At 41.6% G+C, this 23563-nt stretch overlaps 5 protein-coding genes and 1 pseudogene across 7 annotated transcripts in view; 1 reads left to right on the forward strand and 5 right to left on the reverse strand.

The window, feature by feature from the left end:
- Positions 1–157: 157 nt before the first annotated feature.
- LOC310869404 (histone H4) lies at positions 158–685 on the forward strand (the record flags this gene model as incomplete). Its single annotated transcript, XM_083780126.1, has 1 exon — positions 158–685. One exon carries the CDS (start codon positions 158–160, stop codon positions 467–469), a length of 312 nt encoding a protein of 103 aa, XP_083636252.1. The 3' UTR covers positions 470–685.
- Positions 686–1570: 885 nt separating this feature from the next.
- Positions 1571–1981, reverse strand: LOC310869394 (histone H3.2; the record flags this gene model as incomplete). The annotated part of the gene is made up of 1 exon (XM_083780116.1): positions 1571–1981. The coding sequence occupies one exon, from the start codon at positions 1979–1981 to the stop codon at positions 1571–1573; it is 411 nt and encodes a 136-aa protein (XP_083636242.1).
- Positions 1982–2947: 966 nt separating this feature from the next.
- On the reverse strand, positions 2948–3559 carry LOC310869389 (histone H1-like; the record flags this gene model as incomplete). The annotated part of the gene is made up of 1 exon (XM_083780111.1): positions 2948–3559. The coding sequence occupies one exon, from the start codon at positions 3557–3559 to the stop codon at positions 2948–2950; it is 612 nt and encodes a 203-aa protein (XP_083636237.1).
- A 1172-nt stretch (positions 3560–4731) lies between these two features.
- On the reverse strand, positions 4732–7110 carry LOC310868563 (histone H2B-like; annotated as a pseudogene). The gene is made up of 2 exons (XR_014571075.1): positions 5561–7110; positions 4732–5515 (listed from the first exon to the last, which is right to left on the reverse strand). The product of XR_014571075.1 is annotated as a histone H2B-like (transcript).
- A 2920-nt stretch (positions 7111–10030) lies between these two features.
- Positions 10031–10546, reverse strand: LOC310869396 (histone H2A). The gene has a single exon (XM_083780118.1). The coding sequence runs from the start codon at positions 10514–10516 to the stop codon at positions 10130–10132; it is 387 nt and encodes a 128-aa protein (XP_083636244.1). The 5' UTR covers positions 10517–10546; the 3' UTR covers positions 10031–10129.
- A 9588-nt stretch (positions 10547–20134) lies between these two features.
- igf2bp1 (insulin-like growth factor 2 mRNA binding protein 1) overlaps positions 20135–23563 on the reverse strand; it is a 77054-nt gene continuing 73625 nt past the window's right edge. For both annotated transcript variants that reach the window (XM_083780103.1, XM_083780102.1), the window contains exon 15: positions 20135–23161. In XM_083780103.1, the coding sequence (XP_083636229.1) occupies positions 22883–23161 (279 nt within the window). In that variant the 3' untranslated portion in view covers positions 20135–22882. The remainder of the gene's footprint in view (positions 23162–23563) is intronic.

A 23563-nucleotide genomic window follows, 5' to 3' on the forward strand; every position in this document is an offset into this window, starting at 1 on the left:
GCTGCTGTGTGAATGGGGGAGGGGGTCTGCAGCTTTGACACCGCCCCGTGCAGACACTGCAGAGCAGTCTGCCTGTCCTCACTTAGGTCCTCACTACACACATAAGTACACAAGACTGTGAACCTTTTTCTCATTGTGAATCTTTAGCTATAAGAAAATGTCAGGTCGTGGAAAAGGAGGAAAAGGTCTTGGGAAAGGAGGCGCTAAGCGTCATCGCAAAGTGCTTCGTGACAACATCCAGGGAATCACCAAGCCCGCTATCCGCCGTCTGGCTCGCCGTGGCGGCGTGAAGCGTATCTCCGGTCTGATCTACGAGGAGACCCGCGGTGTCCTCAAGGTTTTCCTGGAGAACGTTATTCGTGACGCCGTCACCTACACTGAGCACGCCAAGAGAAAGACTGTAACCGCCATGGATGTTGTCTATGCTCTGAAGAGACAAGGACGCACTCTGTACGGCTTCGGAGGTTAAATTTCTAATTTCGACTACCAACAACCCAAAGGCTCTTTTAAGAGCCGCCCACAGTTTCTTTAAAAGAGTTTTCTGCTGATTTTAGTGATTGTAAAAAGGGGTCAATAACTTTAGTATCAATTCAAAGAAACGTGGCGTGGGAAAACTAAAATAGATATGCAGTCAATACATAAAAGTACTCTCTGTAGAGCAGGGGTAGGCAGCCTTATGCACGGGTGCCAACATTAGCACAGGGTGGTCACTGGCACCGTGGCACGTATATAAAAAGGTTTAAAGTTAAATTAAGTCTATTCATATCTGTATGCAAATTACATCCTGCACATAATTCTACGTTCATTTAAACTCCCATTCATTGAACTGACTATGAACAATCAAAATCGGATGGAAATATATAATTTGGATGTGGCGTCATAATTAAACGTAATGTCGATATGGCACGCTGACTATCAAGAAAATAAAGACACGGCACTAGTTTATGATGTGCATGGCATTTGGGTAACTAGCAGCAGTATGGCAGAGGGAATAGTGTGTCTGAAATAAAGCTATTTATATAATTGTTTCATTGCTTGCAGCTTTTCTTGCACATGCGCCAAACAGTTATTAATGATTATTATTTATTAAATGTATTATATATATATATATATAATTAGTACTGGTATTAGTAGTATATTAATTTGACGGTAGAGGCGGGAAAACACACCATTGAGCGCCACCATCTGTAGATCACGTGAACAGTGGCAGCCGTTAGCTACAAGCTGCCAAAATTTGATTTAAAAAGGGGACATATTCTTAACCAGTGTGGTGTATTGATGGGGTAACTAATTATGCTATACTAGTTGTATCTTCAGTGTGAGAAGACACCAATGTCTGAAATGCTGTGTAAAACATGGGAGATAACATGTCAAATTGAAATGGCAGTAGTTTGAAATTGGGGCTTCCAGAGCTTATTGCTGTAGTTTCAGAAATCTGCAAAAACTTACATTAGCTTACACTGTCTAATATAACTTTGTTTATAAAGTGGAACATGCTCTTTAAAATAAATAGATGGTTGGCTCTTAAAAGAGCCGTTTTGGGGGTTCTACCAGACAATGTCAGAAAGGTTTAAGCACGTTCTCCGCGGATACGACGGGCCAGTTGGATGTCTTTGGGCATGATGGTCACCCTCTTGGCGTGTATGGCGCACAGGTTGGTGTCCTCAAACAGACCAACCAGATAAGCCTCGGCGGACTCCTGGAGAGCCATGACGGCGGAGCTCTGGAAGCGCAGGTCGGTCTTGAAGTCCTGGGCGATCTCCCTCACCAGGCGCTGGAAGGGCAGCTTGCGGATCAGCAGCTCGGTGGATTTCTGGTAACGACGAATCTCCCTCAGAGCCACTGTACCAGGACGGTAACGATGAGGCTTCTTCACTCCACCGGTTGCCGGCGCGCTCTTGCGAGCTGCCTTGGTGGCGAGCTGCTTCCTGGGGGCTTTGCCACCGGTGGATTTACGAGCTGTTTGCTTAGTTCTTGCCATGGTCTCTCTCTACAAGTTGAAGAATAAGAGTTGTAATGAAACAGGCGCAGACTGATGCCTTTTATCTCAGCGGCTCTGAGACGCTGTCTTTCCCTGATTGGCCTCTGGTCAGGAACCTCCTTCTTTGGCAGGAGCCGCACCTAACACTAGTCAGAGCCATAGAAAGATGGCTGATGGCTTTGGTCAGACTGAACATAGAGATGTTCTGACAAAGTAGTTTATTTTTGGGTGGGGAGTTCTTTGTTTAGGCATAATGTTTTCCCACCTAATATAAGAATTTAGAATCTAGAATTGAATTCATGTCTCTCTCTCTCTCTCTCTCTCTCTCTCTCTCTCTATATATATATATATATATATATATATATATATATATATATATATTTCTCTCTCTCTCTATATATATATATATATATTTCTCTCTCTCTCTCTCTCTCTATATATATATATATATATAATAACACAAATGCCAAAACTAACCTGAAAATATAAACTGAGAAAAATATCATAATACATTACCCACCCTGAGTCTACCAGATACTGTTCTCTTTTGGGGTTGGTTAACTCTGAACATGTACCTATACATTTACTTTAAATTATATTATACAACTACATTTTACTATAATAGTAATTTACTTTAACTCCATGTGACTTGGTCGTGCCTGTTGCCACCCCGGCTACACAACTGAGGGCGCTCATACATCTAGGCACATATACTTTTGCAGAGTAGCCTAGTATTGCATTTATCAATATAGGCCTAGCTGTTTCTATCAGTCTTAATTTAATTATATATAAATACATTTATGAATAAATAAATAATACAATATATACATTTAATTATATGTATAGTTATATAGTCACTGGGGACAACTATAACAAACAAAGGAACTTTCTTAAAGTGAAAGTTGTGGGTGGCTCTTAAAAGAACCTTTGTGGGGTAACAGGCGGGTCGATGTTGGCTGTGGATGTTTACTTCTTCTTGGCGGCTGCCTTCTTGGGTTTCGCCACCTTGGGCTTTGCTACCTTCTTTGCTGGTGCTTTTTTGGCAGCGACGGGCTTCTTCACCTTCTTGGGACTCTTTGTCACCTTCTTCGGGCTCTTCTTGGCTGCTGGTTTCTTTGCAGCTACAGGCTTCTTTGCCTTCTTGGGAGATTTCTTAGCGGCTACGGGTTTCTTGGCTGCTGCCTTCTTCGGGGATTTCTTTGCCGCGGCGGGTTTTTTGGCTGCTGGCTTCTTGGGTTTGACTGCTTTCTTCACGGGTTTCTTTGCCTTCGGTGCTTCCTTGTTCATCTTGAAAGAGCCAGATGCTCCGGCACCTTTGGTCTGAACCAGGGTGCCTTTAGCGACCAGGCTCTTGACGGCGATCTTAACGCGGGCCTTGTTCTTCTCGACATCGTAGCCACCGGCAACCAGAGCTTTCTTGACCGCAGCCAGGGACACACCTTTCCGTTCTTTAGAGGCGGACACGGCCTTGACGACAAGCTCAGCGACGCTGGGGCCGGTCTTCTTGGGTCGGGGTGCTGCCTTCTTCTTGGCTGCTTTAGCCGGGGCGGCGGCGGGAGCTGGGGCGACTTCTGCCATTCTGTAGAGGTTCGGGTATCAGATGCACAACTAAAGTCAGAGTGGAGGGGGTGGAACTTAAAGGATATGTGAGAACCATGTAGACTCAACCCACTAGGTCAGTACTCTGTGCTGCAGAATACTGAGACAGTTGTGTTTTCTCTACAACTAAAACCAAATAAAATACATGCAAAGAAATTGATTAAAGTCAGACAAAAAAATAGAGCAGATAGCAGACTAGTTTAGCTTCATAATCAAATCATGTGGAGCGCTAAGGAGTCCTGTGTTTTGTTTAGGGACGTTTAAAACCTCACTTGTACACCCTTACATGTACAGTTGTTTGTCAACTTTCCTCTGTCATTTGTCTTTTAAAATAGTTTAAACATATGATACCCTGTTCCATATTTGTTGCAGAGCAAGCAGAGATGTCTGGGTTTGGAATACAAGTCAAACTAGTCGTTTGTGGCGAAGCGTTTTGTTTTTAATTTACAACTTTTCAGTGTCTGCAAACACAGCTGTTCGCCCTGTGGCATGGAGACTTATCAGAGGGCACTTACTCTGCTAAGCTCTTGTTTTGTGAATGTGAAACCTGACATGTTTCAATTAATTTCACACTTAAATGTATAATTTATATTATACATGTACATTACATTATATCTATATTCAAGGAGATATAATGTGCCATTCACAAAATAAAATTATGACATTTAGCTCTACAAAATAAATAAAACAAGGCAACATAATATATATATATATACACACACACACACACACACACACACACACACACACACTATTTGATGTGTTTTGGATTATTTTTTTAATTTTGCAAGATGTGTATATTTGTATTATTTGATTACTAAAGAAAATGCAGCGATCCGAGCACTCAAAATATAAAAAAAAAGGAGAGGGTGGACATAAAATCAAGGTACTTTATTAAAATGTAAAAAGCCAACATGTTTCGACTCACATAGGAGTCTTCATCAGGCCCAGGGCAGGATGAAGACTGAGTCGAAACATGTTGATTTTATTCCCACCCTCTCCCCATTTTTTACATTTTGAGTGCTCAGATTTCTTCAGAATTCTAGTCCAACTGATCTTTGAAGTACCAGTTTATTTTTAAACCTATTTGCACCTCTCTCTTTGTCGCTCATTATTTGATTACTAATTGCACAGGAAACATATCCCATAAACATTAGACTTAAAATGCATGTATTTGTATCAGGGCAGCAGATTATGAAGGCCTATGTTTGACTGACAAATGCCTGAATGTTCGGTATCTCTACAAGGCTGTCAGACAACCCAGCAGGACAATGCACACGTCACCCTATATCAGCATGAAGTTAAATGTAGTCTACATCAACTGGCAAAGCCAACACCTAAATACTGGTACGACAGATCACATAATTTATTGAAACCATGTAATAATATACACTCACAAGTACACAGAACAGAAGCCAAGAGAAGAGGAAATCTCATGACCACTTATGTATATGATGAATTACCATGTTTTTGGATTAAGAGTCTGCTAAATAGTAAATGCAGAGTAATCAACGTCGTGCCTGAGGCAGTCATTATTACAGACATGAAGCCACAGCCATGTTCAAATGCATTGGCGTAAAGCATTTGAAATTTCAGAGGCTTGTATTCATTTGTGGATCAACGCTTGCTTGAAAATATGGGTGGTCCTTAAAAGGACCGTTGTATTTGTATAGCAGACTATGCAGTTTACTTGGAGCTGGTGTACTTTGTCACAGCCTTGGTGCCTTCAGACACGGCGTGCTTGGCCAGCTCACCAGGGAGCAGCAGGCGGACGGCGGTCTGAATCTCCCTGGATGAGATGGTGGAACGCTTGTTGTAGTGAGCCAGTTTGGAGGCTTCACCGGCGATGCGCTCAAAGATGTCGTTGACGAAGGAGTTCATGATGCCCATGGCCTTGGAAGAGATACCGGTGTCAGGGTGGACCTGCTTCAGGACCTTGTACCATAGAGTTATTATTATTATAGTTTTATAACTCTATGCCTTGTACACGTAGATGGCATACTTTCCTTCCTGGACTTTCTGCGCTTCTTGCCACCCTTTGCTGCAGTCTTGCTGACGGCTTTCTTTGAGCCCTTCTTGGGCGCTGGCTTTGCAACTTCAGGCATGGTTATTTCTTCCTCAATGGTTTGAAGAAAACAAGTGAATCGTATCCTGCGTTGCACCAGTATTTATACAAAGCCAATGCAAAAGGAGTGTACGACTCCCCCCGCGTAGGATTTGCCGAGACTGTCAGCATGCCACTGTTACGTGATCTACAGAGGGCGGTGCTCATGGAGTGAGTGTTGTCTTTGTTGCTGTATCTGTCATACAGACAGTTTAATTCATATCCAGCTGTAAAGTAAAATCACCAATGCCAAACCTCTAACATGGAAATATAAACTGAGATAAAGCAGGGATTAATATACATTGTGCCTTGTTATATACTGACATGTGCCTGTTTGTTTTACTTTAAAGTATAGTGACCATAATCAATAACTATAATAATTATAGTTGTGTATATTACTACTATTAGTAATAGTAGTATATTACTTGAACTCACGCAGCGATTTTTACTCACGCCAGGCTTTTATCTGCTAGTTTTAGTTTTGCGAAACTTCGGTATGGTACTACAGACATACCATACATAGGCTACAGTATGAACAAAGCGCGAATACATTGATTGATTGATTGAAATATTTATTAACAGTTTGTAGAATTTACAGTACATTTTAAGCACAAACTCAATACAAAGACTGTCAACTGTGAGTGGACGACCCAATTAAGCATTACACTTGTTTACAACAGGGTCCACATTGTTCAATTCATCAAAACATTTAAAGACATACAAACATTTAGAGACATACAAATAGACATTTCTATGTAGCTAAAGTACAGAACAGGAATTCATCATATGGGAAGCAAAAAAGGGAAAAGATACAATATACTAGCTCGGAACCGCATAGCTAGCTTCTAGTTTGTGGGAACTATACTGCGAAAGGGGTTCTCGCCACTGTTTAACGGGCTCAACCCCATTTCTACCAGTGCAGGAATTTCATGACACGAAACCTTCTCAGAGCAAAAGCGTAGAGGTTACAAACGGATACATACATAGTAAACGTACATTGAAGCCTACTAGTTTATTTGTAGCACTAATACCTCTACTGAATTACCAGTATAAAATAAGCAGATAACTCTTTTGAAGAAACTGTGGGCGGCTCTTAAAAGAGCCTTTGGGTTGTTAGTAGTCGAATCAGCAATTTAACCTCCGAATCCGTACAGAGTGCGTCCCTGTCTCTTCAGAGCATAGACAACATCCATGGCAGTCACGGTCTTTCTCTTGGCGTGCTCAGTGTAGGTGACGGCGTCACGGATCACGTTCTCCAGGAAAACCTTGAGGACACCGCGGGTCTCCTCGTAGATCAGACCGGAGATACGCTTCACACCGCCACGGCGAGCCAGACGACGGATAGCGGGCTTGGTGATTCCCTGGATGTTATCACGAAGCACTTTGCGATGACGCTTAGCGCCTCCTTTGCCAAGACCTTTTCCTCCTTTTCGCTTTTTATATATACTTTATTGAAAATTATTCAGGGTTTACAGTTTATGCAAAATTACAAATACACATAAGTTACAAAAAAAAATATATAAATCAATGCATTTCAATACAAAAGTTATTTTTTTTTCTTCTTTTTTTTTTTACAATGTTAGTAGGTGCCATGGTGTCAGTTTCTTTTTTCGTGTGTCAAGAGTTCTTTGTCTTTTTAGTTCAGTTTGGATTTGTTTGAAGACCACCTCTCCCGATATGGTCTCCTGGTGAATTACCATGGCACACCTGGTTTTCCACAGTTTGTTTACAACAGTGCAAATTACATACCAGTAAAAATCTTGTTCCACAGCAGACATTCTTTCCTCGAAAACCCCATACATGGCAGCATTATAGTTGATCTTAAGTTTAAAACCAATTTGTGGCATTTTCCCCCATACAAAGCTAGACCTTTGGCAGTCCACTAGCAGGTGCTCAACTGTCTCGTCTGCACCACAATTTAAAATTGGGCATTTAATGGTTCTAACGAAGCAGCTCCATTTAACAACTGCTCGTACAGCTAGTCTTCTCACGGAGACCAGCCACATGACGTCTCTGTTCTTTTCAGAGATATTTTTACTACTAGAATTTTTAATACACACCCGCTTTTGATTTTCATCCAGATATTTGTAGGGAAAAATGCCACCATATAAGTCATCACATATCTTACCATATATACATTTACTAGTCATAGCAGTCCAGTCAATATTTAAATGTGCAGAGTTTGACATCAAATCACCATACATGACTTTAAAATACGGAAAGGAGCTTCTTGCCCGACCCTTCTTTTTGGTCCAGCTCAGAGCCTCCCCTATCCACATAGCCCTCCTTTTAAAGCCAGCTGCTACATTTTTACAAAAAGAAATTTTCAGTTTAAGTCCTAAGTCCACAGCCCCAAGGCCTCCATTATTTCTACTCTTATATAGTAAGTTTCTCTTTGTAACTTCCCTAGTGGTTCCCCATAAGAAATTGACTAGTGTTTTATTTATGTATTTCAGTGTCTGGTCCTTGGGAGGAAATATAGTCGCCAAAAAAAGCAGTCTTGCCAAGACATATGTCTTAATAATTATAATCTTTGTTCTATAACAGCAAGATTTGTTTTCCCATTTTTCTAAGTCCTCCTTTATTTCTTTATTTTTATTATCCCAGTTCTGTTCATAACTGCCATTATTACTAAACTTTACCCCGAGGACTGTCATTGTTTCCGTGTCCTTTATATTTAGATTTGGCTTTGCCTCACCCCTCCCGAACCAGACACCTTCAGTTTTATCATGGTTTAACCTGGAACCCGAGATCTCTTCGTAAAGTGCCAAGTGCTCATGTACAAAGTCTAATTCATTCTTGTTTTTAATTATGATGGTGATATCGTCAGCATAGGCCAAAACAACGACCCTCTCTCCACCACTAGTTTTTATACCTGTGAGTCTTTTATCATTCTTGATCTTGTTTAATAACGGATTAATAGCTAAAATATAAAGTGCAGCGGACAGGGGGCACCCTTGTTTTACGCCCCTCTTAATTTCAAATGTCTCTGTTAGAACACCATTTACATTAACTTGCACTGTGGACTTGGCGTACAACAATTTGATCAAATTAATAAAATCATGATGAAAACCGTATACCTTTAAGACCTCCCACAAATACTCTCTGGATATAAAATCAAACGCCTTTTTTTGATCTAAGCTTATAATAAAGAAACCCTCATTTGTATACCCACTTGTTATATCCCTTAAAATACCTAAGTTATCCCACATCAACCTTCCCTTAATAGCACATGTCTGTTCTTTTTCAACAAGTTTTTCCAAGTCTGTATTTAATCGATTAACTATTATTTTTGCAAGTATTTTATAGTCAACATTCATTAACGTAACATGTCTCCAATTATCTAAGTTATATGAAGACCCTTTTTTATATATAAGCGATATAACACCATGGTAGAAGGATGAATGCATTTTGCCTTCCTTGATCCCATCATTATATACAGAGGTTAGCATATGTACTAGTTCGTTTGTGCAGGAGAGATATAACTCATTAGGCAGGCCATCGGGGCCTGGGGATTTACCCTTACTCAACTGGACAATTGCGTCCCTCACCTCCTGATTGGTGATTTCCCCACCCGTAGAGTTACGGCCAACCTCCCTCAAATCCTCCTTTTCCGCGACCTGACATTTTTGAGTAATGGTGTAGATGAGTTTATGAAAGTGAGTGATTTGAAATGGCAAAGCCTCGTTTATTTATCTGTGTTCTGAGGACGTAAGGGAGGACAGGCAGACTTCGCTGCGTGGGCGTTGCCAAACCCCTCCCCCCATACCACACACAGTCATGCAATTTCATACATCTTTATTAGATTAAGATAATCATAATATTATACAATACTTGTACTTAATAACCTGAACAGTCTCGGCAAGTAGGATATTACTATTTACCTTAACATATGTAATACTATTGTGTTAATGTGGCTGTTTAAAATGCTTGGCTTCGGTTGTTTTTAACATGAATCCATGGTTAAAGGAATGATTTGCTTTTGGAAATAGTTTTGATATATGAGATACTATTGGCAAATGTTTATTTCATTATGTAGTGTCTGGTTCATAATCATAAGACAGGGGTCGTTCCCTTGAGAAATAATTTACAACACTAAATATTGGGGGTCATCCCTACACTCCCCACTTACCTTAGGTTTATTGTAAGCAGGGAACAAATAACCTTTTTGCGGGGTAGCGAGCATCGGTAGTTGGGTAAGCTCCGAAATATTTAATTGCCTATTTAACGCATAGACTGTAGATTTAACGTTAGATGTCTACACATAGAACACTAGAACTACAGTAATGTATGTCTGCCCATCAATCCACCTCCGCAGTTGAAGACCCATGAAATTAGTAGACAAGTAGAATATAACAAATTGTATAATGAAATTAGAAGACACTCTTTGGTGAAATTGTGGGTGGCTCTTAAAAGAGCCTTTGTGGGGTTCGTTAGACGATTATTTATTTTGCCTTAGCAGCCTTCTCGGTCTTCTTGGGGAGCAAAACAGCCTGGATGTTGGGCAGCACACCGCCCTGAGCGATGGTCACACCACCGAGCAGTTTGTTGAGCTCCTCGTCGTTGCGGACAGCCAGCTGGAGGTGACGGGGGATGATACGAGTCTTCTTGTTGTCACGAGCAGCGTTACCAGCCAACTCTAGGATCTCAGCGGTCAGATACTCGAGCACCGCAGCGAGGTACACTGGAGCTCCGGCACCGACTCTCTGGGCATAATTGCCTTTACGCAGTAGCCTGTGAACACGACCCACAGGGAACTGGAGTCCGGCACGAGATGAGCGGGTCTTGGCCTTCGCCCTGGCCTTTCCGCCGGTTTTACCTCTTCCTGACATGGTTGTTTTAAGAAAGCTGCGTACTTTGTAGTTATGAGAGCGAATATGGGAGAGAACTGAAACACCCCGTTTATATTTAGCTTTAGGCACGCGTTGATTGGCTAGTTGCTCCGTAAGTTATATCGTCCAATCGTGGCTCACATCGGTAGAGCGCATTGATTGGCCAGTTACTCCGTAAGTTGTCCCCTCCAATCACAACACATGTTCGCGTTGATTGGCCGGTTACTCCCTCAGTTGTGTCGTCCAATCACAACACATGGTCCTGGGTGTGTGCTACTGTACAACATGTCCTTACCCCAGATTAGTAGTCTAGTATCATGGTAAAACCAATATTTATAGAGAAATTGCCAACTGGAGAAACATAATATGAATGCACCATACAGGTGGACCACATGATACGATGAGTAAGTAACAACCCATCATGCTCTCAATTGACCTTGATTCAAAACGCATTAGAAAAAGATCCAAGTCACTGGTTCTCAACACTGGTTCTCATGACTATTGTATATGTATTAATTATTAGACCATACCATGGACCAACCATTACCATTGTTGTTCTTGCTTACTGTAAATCGCTCTGGATTAAGAGCTTCTGATGTGAACATGCAGTGAATTATTGTCAGACTTTAATCATCCAACTTCTTGTTTATGTCCCTATAGTGCCCAACTATCCTGTTACCCTTGAAAACCTCAAAAGTGTTCTCGGTCCACCCTTCTGATCACTTGTGTTAATGAAGTAATCCACTGCAGTATCACTACTACTAGGCCTATAGCAAGTCTACTGAAATGCAGAGTCTGACTAATATCACATCAAAAGAGCATTCACACATAAAACCGAGGATTAGCATGATGTGATTATTGAACAGGCTCATGGGAGTTCATAACTCACACATCATACCTTTCATAATGTTGGCTGAATGCCTCATGTTGTCTCCAATCATGGACCCGAGGTCCTCCTAAATCCAGGAGCAGGACTACACCTACAATCAAATCGATGCGACCACCTAATAATATCTGCTAAATGTGCCTTCATTGTAGGCCAGGGGTTATCAATATATCGATACACAGAGTGACTCTGTGACTCGGTCACAGACACAGCCTTTGGATTTTGGATTTATTTTGTTTTTACATACATCATAATGTTTTGATAATAAGACCTACTGCAGGTTTTCTTCACAATATGTATTACACTGATTTGGGCTACTAGTATACACTACCAGTAAGACGCCTGAGAAGAAGCAACCTCGCAGTCGCACGCATCCACCTGGGTGACAGCAGACTGCTGGGCGAGCGCTGGTGCTTTGGCATGGGGGGTAAGATCTTTTTAGGCCTGTTGAGAACTGCAGTTTTCACCGGCTGCTTGGCACACTTGCACGAATAACTTTGGGGCAAGCCCGGCTAGAGATATCGAAGAATGACATGGAAGGATCATCAACATATGGAATGTCAGAACAGGTAGCTCCATATATGGAGATCTAAGGGTTTGAGGTCAGATGTAGAGTTGCTGGCCAATATTGATGACATCAGGGATCTCCATATATGGGCTTAATATTGACATCTCCATCCCTGGTGATGTCACATGCTCCATCCCTGATGATGTCATGTGCCCGACCAACACACAAACTGACGGGTAATGCACAATTCCATAGTTAACTGTGACCTTTGGTCGCAATGACACATTCTAAACCCACTAATCTCTCAAGACAGATACATTCAAAGGGATTTGTTTTAAAATTTTATAATTTTTTGCTATAGAGCACCGAAGTCTGACGTCACTTTCAGTAGAGGGCGTCAGTCCCCAGGTTCATGTATTTGTTTAGTTGTATTGAAATCCCCATTGAGGCGATTTTAGATCGCCTCATATAACAACTGTGCTTGAAAAATAAACATGTCACCCCGGCCGCTTCACTCATATGGATATGAAGAATCAACTGACTGAGAGAAAACGCTAATGTTACTGCTGCTGAATTAGTTAGATTTTCCCTAGACAATTTACAATTTACAATTTAGGCATTTAGCAGACGCTCTTAATCCAGAGCGATTTACATTAAGCAAGAACAAAAAGCATGGGAATACATAACAAAAAAGCATTTATCATAAAACTTGCGTAAGCTAAGAAAGTAACAGTGGAATATCTATATTATGAGACTATACATATAAACTATAATACTACTATGCTATACATATGTACTATGGCGTGCTATGACTATATACAATGCAATTATAGTGCTGTCTACATAACATGCTATAAGTCTGTATCAGATGCTATCTAAGTCTACAGAAATGCTATCTAAGGGCCATGATGGAGTCTGAAAAGGTGGGTTTTCAGACTACGGCGGAAGATTGGGAGTGATGCTGCAGTTCTGACTGCAATGGGAAGTGCATTCCACAGTTTTGGAGCCAGAAGGGATAAAAGTTTGGGACGTGTGGAGCGTTGTCCCGGCGTTTTTAGTGAGGGTACTTCCAGCTTCCCTGCGTTGGCTGATCTGAGTGCGCGGGAGGGTTTGTAGGGTTCAATCATACTTGCAAGATATGGGGGAGCCATACCTTTGGTTGCCTTGAATGCCAGCATCAGAGTTTTGTATTCTGTGCGGGCAGCGACCGGGAGCCAGTGGAGGGAGCGGAGCAGGGGGGAGACATGTGAGAATTTTGGCTCGTTGAAGACCAAGCGAATAATGTTAAATTTAATCCTGTGTGTCGTCTCCCTTTTTGTCATGATGTGAGCCAGTTCATGTAATATCACAATCCTATTCAATTGCAGCTATAATAGACACCAAAAGATTGTCCATCTGTCATACTGCTCAAATGCAATTCAACTTGAATTGCTACAGTGTAGGCTAATCACACACACACACACACACACACACACACACACACACACACACACACACACACACACACACACACACACACACACACACACACACATAGCCGCAATTTGCAACTCTAGATTTTTTTACAATGGGTTGAATCTAGAGTTGCAACAAGCTCCATCCACTTCCTATTCATTTTTGGTTTGTGATCTGCTTGTCTTAAATGACGTTAAACTCACCAACATTGCAGCTGCAGTCCAAGCTTGAATTATTCTCTTTCAATCTGCCGAGCTTGTTTTTCATAAAAATCCCCCGTAGACATGTTGTGAGCTACTTTCTGTCCAAAATATTCCAAGAGTGACATTCCGAGCCAGCCATTTTGTATTTTTGCAACGTGCCGTAAAACAAGATGTGAGGGGGAGCGCTTGTTTAATAGAAGGCTGTGCGTGATGGGGCGTCGCATTGCGTCGGCCTCTTCTTTGGGTGTCTTACCTGCGCAGGTAAGATTCTATTAAACAAGCGCTCCACTCACATCTTGTTTTACGGCACGTTGCAAAAATACAAAATGGCTGGCTCGGAATGTCACTCTTGGAATATTTTGGACAGAAAGTAGCTCATAACATGTCTACGGGGGATTTTTATGAAAAACAAGCTTGGCAGATTGAAAGAGGATAATTCAAGCTTGGACTGCAGCTGCAATGTTGGTGAGTTTAACGTCATTTAAGACAAACAGATCACAAACCAAAAATGATGAATAGGAAGTGGATGGAGATTGTTGTAACTCTAGATTCAACCCATTGTAAAAAAATCTAGAGTTGCAAATTGCGGCTACCTCTGTGTATGCTTGTTGTTGAGGTAGAGCACCATTAGAAGCTGAACCAAACAAAAAACAGGCAAACTATCTGGTCCATTTTCTCATCTTTTAATAACACATTCATATCTATGTTCTGTTTTGTTTACAAGGAGTTTTAAAACAAGTGTTGATGAGAGGACTAGAGGAATCAGGCAGGCAGAGGGTGAAATTCCATATACTGTAAATACCACAGTGTCCCCAAGTGGCCGGAGGGAGGCACTACAAAGACAATAACCTTTTCTCACATTGTCTCATCTCAGCTGTGGGTGGTGAGCTATACATTGACAATCTTGCATTGTGTTTTCATTGGCCCAAATCTATCTATGCAATGCTAGAGTTACCCATCATTCCCATATATATATATATATATATATATATATATATATAACAATGCTGTCTTTTCATTTAATCTCGTAAGAAGGACCAGGCAGACTTCATTAGAAGACCAGACTTTTATGTCTGGGTCATCTATAACTGGCACTGCAGTTATACATTTTAGTGCATTTCAATAAGACAGTGAGAGATGGTTCCACAATGCCCCCCTCTTTCTACCCCCACCCCCTTTGGCTCCAAGGTCCTTTATAAAATGACTCATTAGAAGAATGGAAATAGAAAAAAAAAACTGTAAAGAATTTAGAAAGAGAAAAGTTTTTGTCACCGCTATTGTTTAGCCATAAGGAACCCCTCTCAGGGCGCTGTAGCTCAGGATACATGCCTGATTTTATGTCTTAACAGTGGTGCTGTGAGCTGTTTTTGACGTGCAACACTGTCTTATAACGAATAAATCAGACTTGAGAGACAGAGCAACTAAGAGAAATAAATAGAATTCTAAATGCATCCAAACACATCATATACAATTCTTTGTCATTTGGAGAAGAAACAAAAGCAATTAAAGAGTGAGAAAAAAATAACAAAGCAACAAAAATTGAAGATGGACAATATTGTTAAGGTTAAAAAGGCGTAAGTTTAATGAGGAACAAAAAAATATTCAAATCGCATAATGTATGAATGAATGAAATCTCTTTTTAAAGAAGAAAATAACAGGTGGTAAGTTCATCTCTCCTCCTTTCAGTTTATTTTTCCATTTCATAATCCTTTCAAAAAACAACTAACAATGGAAAAAGAAAGTAAAATCATCTTTGGAAGTAAAAGTTCTTTATTTTAATAGACTATCACTACAGTATATGGATATGCTGCTACCCAGTTAGATTATTTATCTATAATTCATTTGAGCATTCCAATTGTTGTATTTTTTATTTGTTTTTTTTTGTTTTGTTTGTTTTTTGTGTCATTTTTCAAAACGTTTTTTTTTGTATTATTTTTTCCTATTTTTTTCCCTAAGAGGTAGATCAACAAAAAAATAAATGACATGGTTACAGATATCGTGCCCCTTGATTCAGGAAGTGAAGTCACAGGGTTGGGGAATTTGGGCAGCAGGGCAGGAAGGAGGGAAGATTGTGGGTTGTGTGGTTTTTAGTGGCCAGGACAAGGCCTGTGTACCTGTGCTATGATGCCATATGACAATGAGGGAAATCACGACCTAGAGATACTGTACATATATTATACAAGAATCTGACCAAACATAATTCATTGTGTGGGCTAAAATTTGGGATCTGTGATGTCACACATTATACATTTTTACTTCCCAGAATGCAACACTTTGATAGTAAGTACTAAGTAGTATAGCATTAATAATCCGTTCAATGTCCTGAACTGAAATAAAACATGTATAGCTGGAACAGTGGATTCCATTAATAATTATTAATGTGAGGGTCCATTGGGAATATAATATTAAAGCATCACATTTCGTTAAGCTTCCTTGTTTAGAAAAAAGACACAGAACGGCAGTGAACAAGACACATACATTACAATCCCCTTCCACCTATTGCCCTGTACTGCCATGCCCCCAACCCCAAAGGGTCCTTTTTGTCTTTATCTTTTTTAAAGTCCCATCTTTAAGCCGGGGATGCAAAATAAAATATAAATTAAAGTAAGAGGGGGAACATAATCATGACCATGACATGCACTGTCTTTTGTGTCTATCTGTCTGTCAGTCCATCTGTCTGTCGGTCGGTCTGTCTGATCGACTGACTGACAACCTGCTCTTGTCTTTTTTTCTTTATTTTTATTTTTTACAAAGGAGAAACAACATCAATGTTGTGGCTGACTTGTTTTATGAGGTAGCGTTCCTAGTTATGTGTCAAGAGGTTAGTTATGTCTTAATGAGCATCCCTTAGCCTCTGAGGCAGGGTAGAAAACGACACACTAGAAGACTGTGTGTCATCACAGCAAACTGTCCTCTACAAGAGCTAGGAGTCCTTCCGTCCGTCTGTCTGTCTGTCTGTTGCCGTAGTAACTGAGCATCTGTGAAGCAGGCCCACAGCTACAAACCGTACAACAGTCTCTCAAGCTCAGTGACTGAAATAATCTCACAGCGTCAGTTGGTAGTGATGCTAGTTTGAATACATTTTGCTTGGTTTGTGATCATATTACCAAGGGATTTCAAGAGGTTATAACAAAAAAACAAAACTTTTGAACAAGAAACTTGGTTGAAAACAGCCTGTCATTTCCTGTTGAAGTTTCAGTATCATTAAAAAGGTTGACATTTCTTAAAAGCATAATTATCTTCTAAAATGGTAAGAAATTTTTTGTGTTTATATAGAAGTTGAAATAAGCCTGTCTGAATACATGATAAAATAATTAGCTACACTTGACAGTTTGGGGTTTCAGATTCAGAAAGTATGTCAGGGCTAATGACTGCAGTGCTCGCTAATACATGCATCAACTCAATTGTTATGAAAGAGGAGAAAGCCATTTCTATTTCCCCTCCAGATTTACATACAGTAAGTACAGAATATATGTTTCAAAGCTGACCGTCCTAAAGTTGTCTCAATAATCACAGATAATCCAGTTTTGCATGTTCAGACAAGCCGAGAGATCAGATATGTGCCCCAAAGGGTTACCAATCTGATTTTGTCTTTAGCTGGGTAAATGCAAACGTATTTCTGGAGGTGTTGAGTTACGATATTGTGTGACAAAACAGTAAGTGATACTTCCTGTCAGTAGCAGGATATTTGTGTTTGTCTCTGCACTGTCTCAACAGCCCTTTACATGTTTTTTTTTTTTCCTTTTTTTCCCTGTGAATTACAAGACAAAAACTACCGTAAAGCGTTTTGGTGCCATCCTGAGACCTCTCCTCAAAAGATGTTAATGTTCTTCAAGGGTTCATTATATTTGTGAACTTTCAGATGTCGGCTTTACTTCTCAAAATGTCTGATTAACATTTTGGAATGAAACCCATCATTTAGTGTTTGGCACCGTTATCGTCACGTGATGAGGTACACAGTTTAAATAAGCCGGTTTTTGTTTGGAAATCTGTGCATTAGAAAAGACTGCAGGAACCAAAAATACAAATAAAATAAAATGCCTCTTTTCATTTTCATTTTCCAAAACTAGAGAATTGGAAAATTATTGGAACAAAGGTGATGCTTAAAATAAAAGTGTAATTTTTTTTTGTTTGTTTGTTTTTGTCTGAACAGAATGAGCAAAACGAGCACGACGTAGACCAGCGAGAGAGAGCGTTCCTGTCCGCTCCAAAAACCAAATGAGTTTCATAAAACAAAAGAAATACAAAATGTCCTCCTCTTCTGCTGAACTACAGAGGGGTACAAGAAAAGAGGAGGAGAGAAGGGAGTGTTTTATGATGGGAGGATGAAAAGAATACAGGAGGGGAGAGATGATGAATGTCACATTTCATTGGAGAGGGTGCGTGTGTGTGTGTGCGCGTGTGTGACTGTGATGCCATAGTCCCTCTCCTGCCCATTCCAGTTGTAAAAATAAAAGGCTTACACATCTCTCATTTCTGTTACAGCCGGTTAGCTATTAATCATTCACCCTCCTCCCCTTTCCATATCCTTGATACACACAACTTCCCTCCTCCCCTCCTCACTAAAGTTGCATTACATTTCAGATGTTCTTTATAGGAGGTTCTCAATCTTCGATAGATTGACGTTTGTCGGCCATATTTCATCGATTAGTGCAACAGTCCCCAGATGTCATGTCCAAAATAAAGCTTGCTGTATTCTCAAAAAAAAAAAAAGATAAAATAAATGAACATCCAACTAAACAAATAAAATAAACATTTTAAACAAAACAAAAATCTAAGTTCTGTAGCCAGTTTAAATGGCTGCAGGCTGAAGAATGAATTCTAAACAGTGGTGTCTTGGTGTTTGTGAACAGAGCTCTATGGGTCGGAGAGAGAGAGTGAGAGATGGCAACTTCATGGCGTCAACATGTTGACAGAGTTCTGTGGATGTCATTTAACTTACATTACAGGCCTGTTCTTTGTAATCAATCCTGCAAAGACAACGAGCTGAAACTGTGTATAGGCCTATATCATCTTTAAATGTGTACTGTCCACCGGTGTGTTTACACAAACAAACATACAGCACAGTGTTCAGTAGAATGTATGGCTACAACTTTTGCTTCCTGTGAAATCGGAAACCGTACGTATAAGCGTTAATCTTCATACACGGGAAAAAGTAACTGCTGGTGTTTGCCTTCGCAGGGCCGTAATCCACGCGGAACTAGAGTGGTATAGCTGCCTAGGTGACCTATAAACATTTTCACCTCAAAAAAATGTGCCCACAATAGAGATGCCAGTGTTGATGCGGTTGAAATGCCAGGTCAAACCGTGTGTGTAATATGCAACACAATGCGTTGCCATGTTGACCCGTGAAGTTGCCATCTGTTGACAAAAATGGAAGCATAGAAACAACAGAATAGACTTCGACTAGCCTGTCGAAGGTGAGCTGGTTGGGGGAGCTGCTGATGTTTGATGTTGGCGAGCGCGAGAAATATAGGTAAGGCAAGGCAAGGCAAAAATAACGAAACAAACTGATTACCTGGCAGTGTCGTTCAACCATCTGACTAAAGCCTGATTTATGCTTTGTCATAATTATGACGGGGCATAAATTAGGCGTCACGATTCTCTACTCTTACAACAGCTCTAACCCTCTGGATTTTGTTTCTCCAAATGAAAACTTTTGTTTCTCCTATTTCAAAAATACAAAAGTGTTGCGTTGGCAATCGTTATGTACAGCTTTCTATTGATATTTTTGTGTTGATTTTTTTTCCAACTCACTTGCTTTATTTGCTCCCATTTTTTTAAAGGTTCCTTGATTTCTCCTCAGTCAGTGGTTTGCTGACAAGAGGACCATAGGTTCTTGTCCTACTTTTTTCTGCTTTTTTCCCCCCCACCCATCCACCCCCCCCCCCCCCCCCCCGAAAATCAACACTTAATCCAACTTAACACTAAGCACACACGCACGCACACACACACACACACATACACACACACACATGCACTCGCACACACACGCACGCACACACACACACGCACACACACACACACACACACACACACACACACACACACACACACACACACACACATACTCACGCACACACGCACAGCCAACAGGGAGCGTTTGAGGTGTAGTGGTCAGTGCACAGGCAATAAATATTCACATTCAGTGTAGTCAGAGCTAGTTATAGGTGTGTGTACAGGTAGCTTTTCTTATACAGTTACATTGCTCTCCGGCACAGCCACCATTGATGGACCGTTACTGCTGTGCTCCAAAGCAACTCACAGCCAGAACGCTTAAATTCGTCTCCCCCCCCCCCCCCCCCCCCCAGTGGTGAGGACACTGCTGTCATCTGAAGGTCTGGAGGACCAGAGCACCTAAGCTATGTTTTATTTTATTAAGAGCCAATCTCTACAAGTTCAGATGTTATTTTCTTTCTTTTTTTAATCTGTGGAAGATGTTTGAGAATGCCCAAAATATAGATGATTTTAAAAACAGTTGAAATGTTGATTTTCAAATCAAGTTAATTTAAAATGTGTCTTTGCTGCGGCAACTTTATAATCACACAGTTCTCACTTAGGGGGGCCAGAAACGTTGCTGTCTTGAGTTACTTTAGGCGCTTAATTGTTGCACTCTCAAAAGTTTGGCGCTTTGTGATGAGATCATCATCACAATAAGGCAGGAAAGGAAGGTCCCTCCAGGCAGGGCACAAGGCAACGGTGATCACACACATGTGGAGAGAGTGAGAGAGAGGAGTATTGTCATTAGAAATGAGACGGGACATCACCCAGGCGTGCCCCGATGACAATGTGGGATCCTCTGAGGCAGCATGTTTATACTTTAGCACTAGTAATCACAGCTTGTGTTACAATAGTCATCTGTCGGGTTGACATCAACAGCTAGGCTACTGCTATAGTTAACTCTCAAATATTGTGTGCGTGCGGTCACCAACCATGCACTTTAGGAATCTTCCTCCCAAGTAACACCACTCCCCATTGGCCAATATTCCGTTCTCCAAGAACGGATGCTCCAATCACACGTCAGGAAGACCCAGAGGTTGTGCCCGGCCGCCCCACCCCAGAAAGGCAAGATGGCACTCGACCCCTCATTCTCTGGTCTTTCATCTCTTCTCCGCTATAAAGCACAACAACCTCTTTATCATCCTGAGCACATGCAACCAACAACACATTGAAAAAACAGAAAAAAATACCCAAAGCAACAAGACAAAACCTAAAAAAAATACTTTTTTCCTTAAAAAAATAAAAAATATTCAGGACTCTCAGCTTTTCTCTTTTTTTTTCTCATATAAAACACCAGCAAGCAAAACCAAAACAAAAGTTAGGAATACTGAGGTAACTTACACCCTGAGGTAGTTTTTTTCTTTTTTTGTTTTTCATCTCATTTCTTCTCTAATCTGTTCTAGTCTTGGCGAGAGCGTCCAGTCTTTGTCCCCGCCCCTCATTATCATACGCAGGCGGGGTCTGGAGTCTCTGCCCACAGGCCATCGGCAGATTGGGAGAGAGAACGAAGAAGCCGCTCCCCATCTTTCTGATTTGACCTTTTCCGAGCTCAAGGCAAGGAGCTTCTGGAAGACACGGGCGTTATTTCTCAGCTAGATTCAGTCATGGTTCACCATGGACCGAATTTGGTCTTTTTCAAGCATTTATCATTGTGAAAACAGGACAATTTGTCCTATTGTTTATCAATGTAAACATAACAATAAAAATATAACTCAGTGCTAGGATATTCTAAGGAAAGTGAGCACCGTCTGAAGAAAAATAACCTTCTCCGTCCAAGTTGAACCTTAAACCTGAGTCTGAGAACAAAGCCCGATAAGACAATGAGCAGATTATATCAGACACGCCTTGTCTGTCTGTCATTGTAGGACTTAACTGCAGCCTGTGCTCCGTTGCCTTCAATGCACTCACTCAAGGGGCCGGGCTAACTCACATATCATATATATATAATATATATAAAATATGCCGTTTAAGGTGCGGGCCGCCTGCCAGCTAGCATAGCTGCTGGCAGCTTGTCATTTATTATTTTAAAACATCATCGCTGGTGTTTTAAATGGTTCCACATCAAGAAGCTAAAGGCGCTGCAATAAAACTGCAGGCTTAGCCGCGGCCTCCGCTAACCTTACTGTCTCTCGCTGTACCATCCGTCACCACACAACCGAACCCCACTTACACCGGCTCTGTCCGTGGCCACGACATCACCATAGCAACGCATCACAGAGCCAGGGACTGGGGGGGGGGACTGGGGGGGGGGGGAGGCGCGATGGCGGGACACAGCGTTTATTAACAATTCCATGAAGATTATTTATTTACAACCTCATATTTTCTTTTTTCTTTCACTTTTTTTTTCTCTATCACCCCACCGTTAGTTGGAGGGGCATTCACAGAGCAGTGTTAACATCTACGGCCCCTCTGCTAAACTCTCATTGGCTGAGGGATAGGGGTGGGTGGGGCTTTTATTCTCTTTGGCCAGACCTTTGACCTATCCCATGCAGCCGCTGCAGCGGTTTCCTCGTGCTCTCTCCCAGCTCCGCCTCACTGCATTCTATCAATAATAGCTCTGAATAAAACATTTCTATACATATATCTCTATCTTTAAAAAAAAAACACCCTTAAAATAAAGGACTGCCTGGAGATGTTTGGAGAGGTTTTCGAAGGGGAGACAGAGGGCCGCGTGGAGTGAACGACTCCCAGCATGTCTCAGAAGACACTGATCTCCTGTACCAGAGGCCAGAGCAAACGCATAAGCTAACCTCTTTATTCTAGGCACTGTGGTGGATCGGAACACATCTGTGACAGGCATGAGCAACGTCCATTGTTAGTGGAATCGCGTCGGCCATGTTGCGCGCGCCTGTCCAGTGGCGTTCCGAGTCATACGAAGCTCTGCTAAGGCACGCTGAGAGGACAACACCCTTTCCCCCGCTGTCTCTCTCCATCCATTCCTTCATCCCTCCATCTTCATTCAGTCTCTCTTTCTGGCCTGGCATCTGGTCTCTGTTCTCAACTTTTATTTTCTTTCCTCTCTTTTTTTTTTTATTATTCATTTCATCTTTAGTTTTTCACTTTTTTCTTATTTTTTAAATTCCTTCTCACTCTCTCTGAAACGTCTTCTCTTCCTCTCTGACTATAGTGGGCATAATCCCTCCCTCTTTTACATCACTTCCTGTCTAATCGCTGGGTCCGTGTGTCGTTCTCCTGTTTTTCCGTCCGTCTTCCGTCCGTCCATGTGTGTCTTGTCTGTGTTGTCTGTGTGTCCGTCAGGCAGGGGGGGAGGAGGGCCCACGTCCTTCAGGGTGGGCTGGAGGAGGGGGGCCCCCTCACTTCCTGCGTGGCTCCTGAGTCACTCCCTCGCGCGGGGGGCCTCCCATCTCTGTGAGGCCCTGGGGGTGGGGCCCGGATCCGCCGTCTCCTCTCGATCCGCCGTCTCTCATGCCGCCGTCTCGCATGCCGCCGTCTCTGCCGTCTCGCATGCCACCGTCTCTCCCGCCGTCTCTCATGCCGCCGTCTCTGCCGTCTCTCATGCCGCCGTCTCTCATTCCCCCTTTCTGCTGCTGCTTCACCTGGGTCAGGATGTCCCGGATCTTCCTCTGGGCCAGCTGGACATCAGAAGGACAAGGGGGCACAATGCTATAAATTAAGAATAATCCCTCGTTTGCGTTAACATCTAATCGCTGGTTCCATGCGTTGCTGTCCGTCTATTCGTCTGTCCTTTAGGGATGGCTGATCGATGTCTACTCCAATGTGACATGATGTACGATGACATCGTCCTACTGTAGTTTGTGTAATAAATAATACAGAATTATTCGTGAGGTGTGTGAGGCCTGAGGTCATTTATTAGGTGAATCTGCCTGGATGCAAGCGGTCCACATGAATGTAGTCCTGGCACAATTAATACATAATCGCCTAATCACAATTATTTTAGATAATCACAATTATGTTGTGCAATCTTCATAATCGTTTCCATGTTGAGAATATTTTCCATATTTTCAAACATGAAA

This window comes from Protomyctophum parallelum (assembly GCF_964188405.1).
Source record: "Protomyctophum parallelum genome assembly, chromosome: 13".
NCBI lineage: Eukaryota > Metazoa > Chordata > Actinopteri > Myctophiformes > Myctophidae > Protomyctophum > Protomyctophum parallelum.

Bases quoted from the DNA above. Each gene is read 5' to 3' on its own strand.
- LOC310869396 (XM_083780118.1), bottom strand. From the start codon at position 10,516: ATGTCAGGAAGAGGTAAAACCGGCGGAAAGGCCAGGGCGAAGGCCAAG.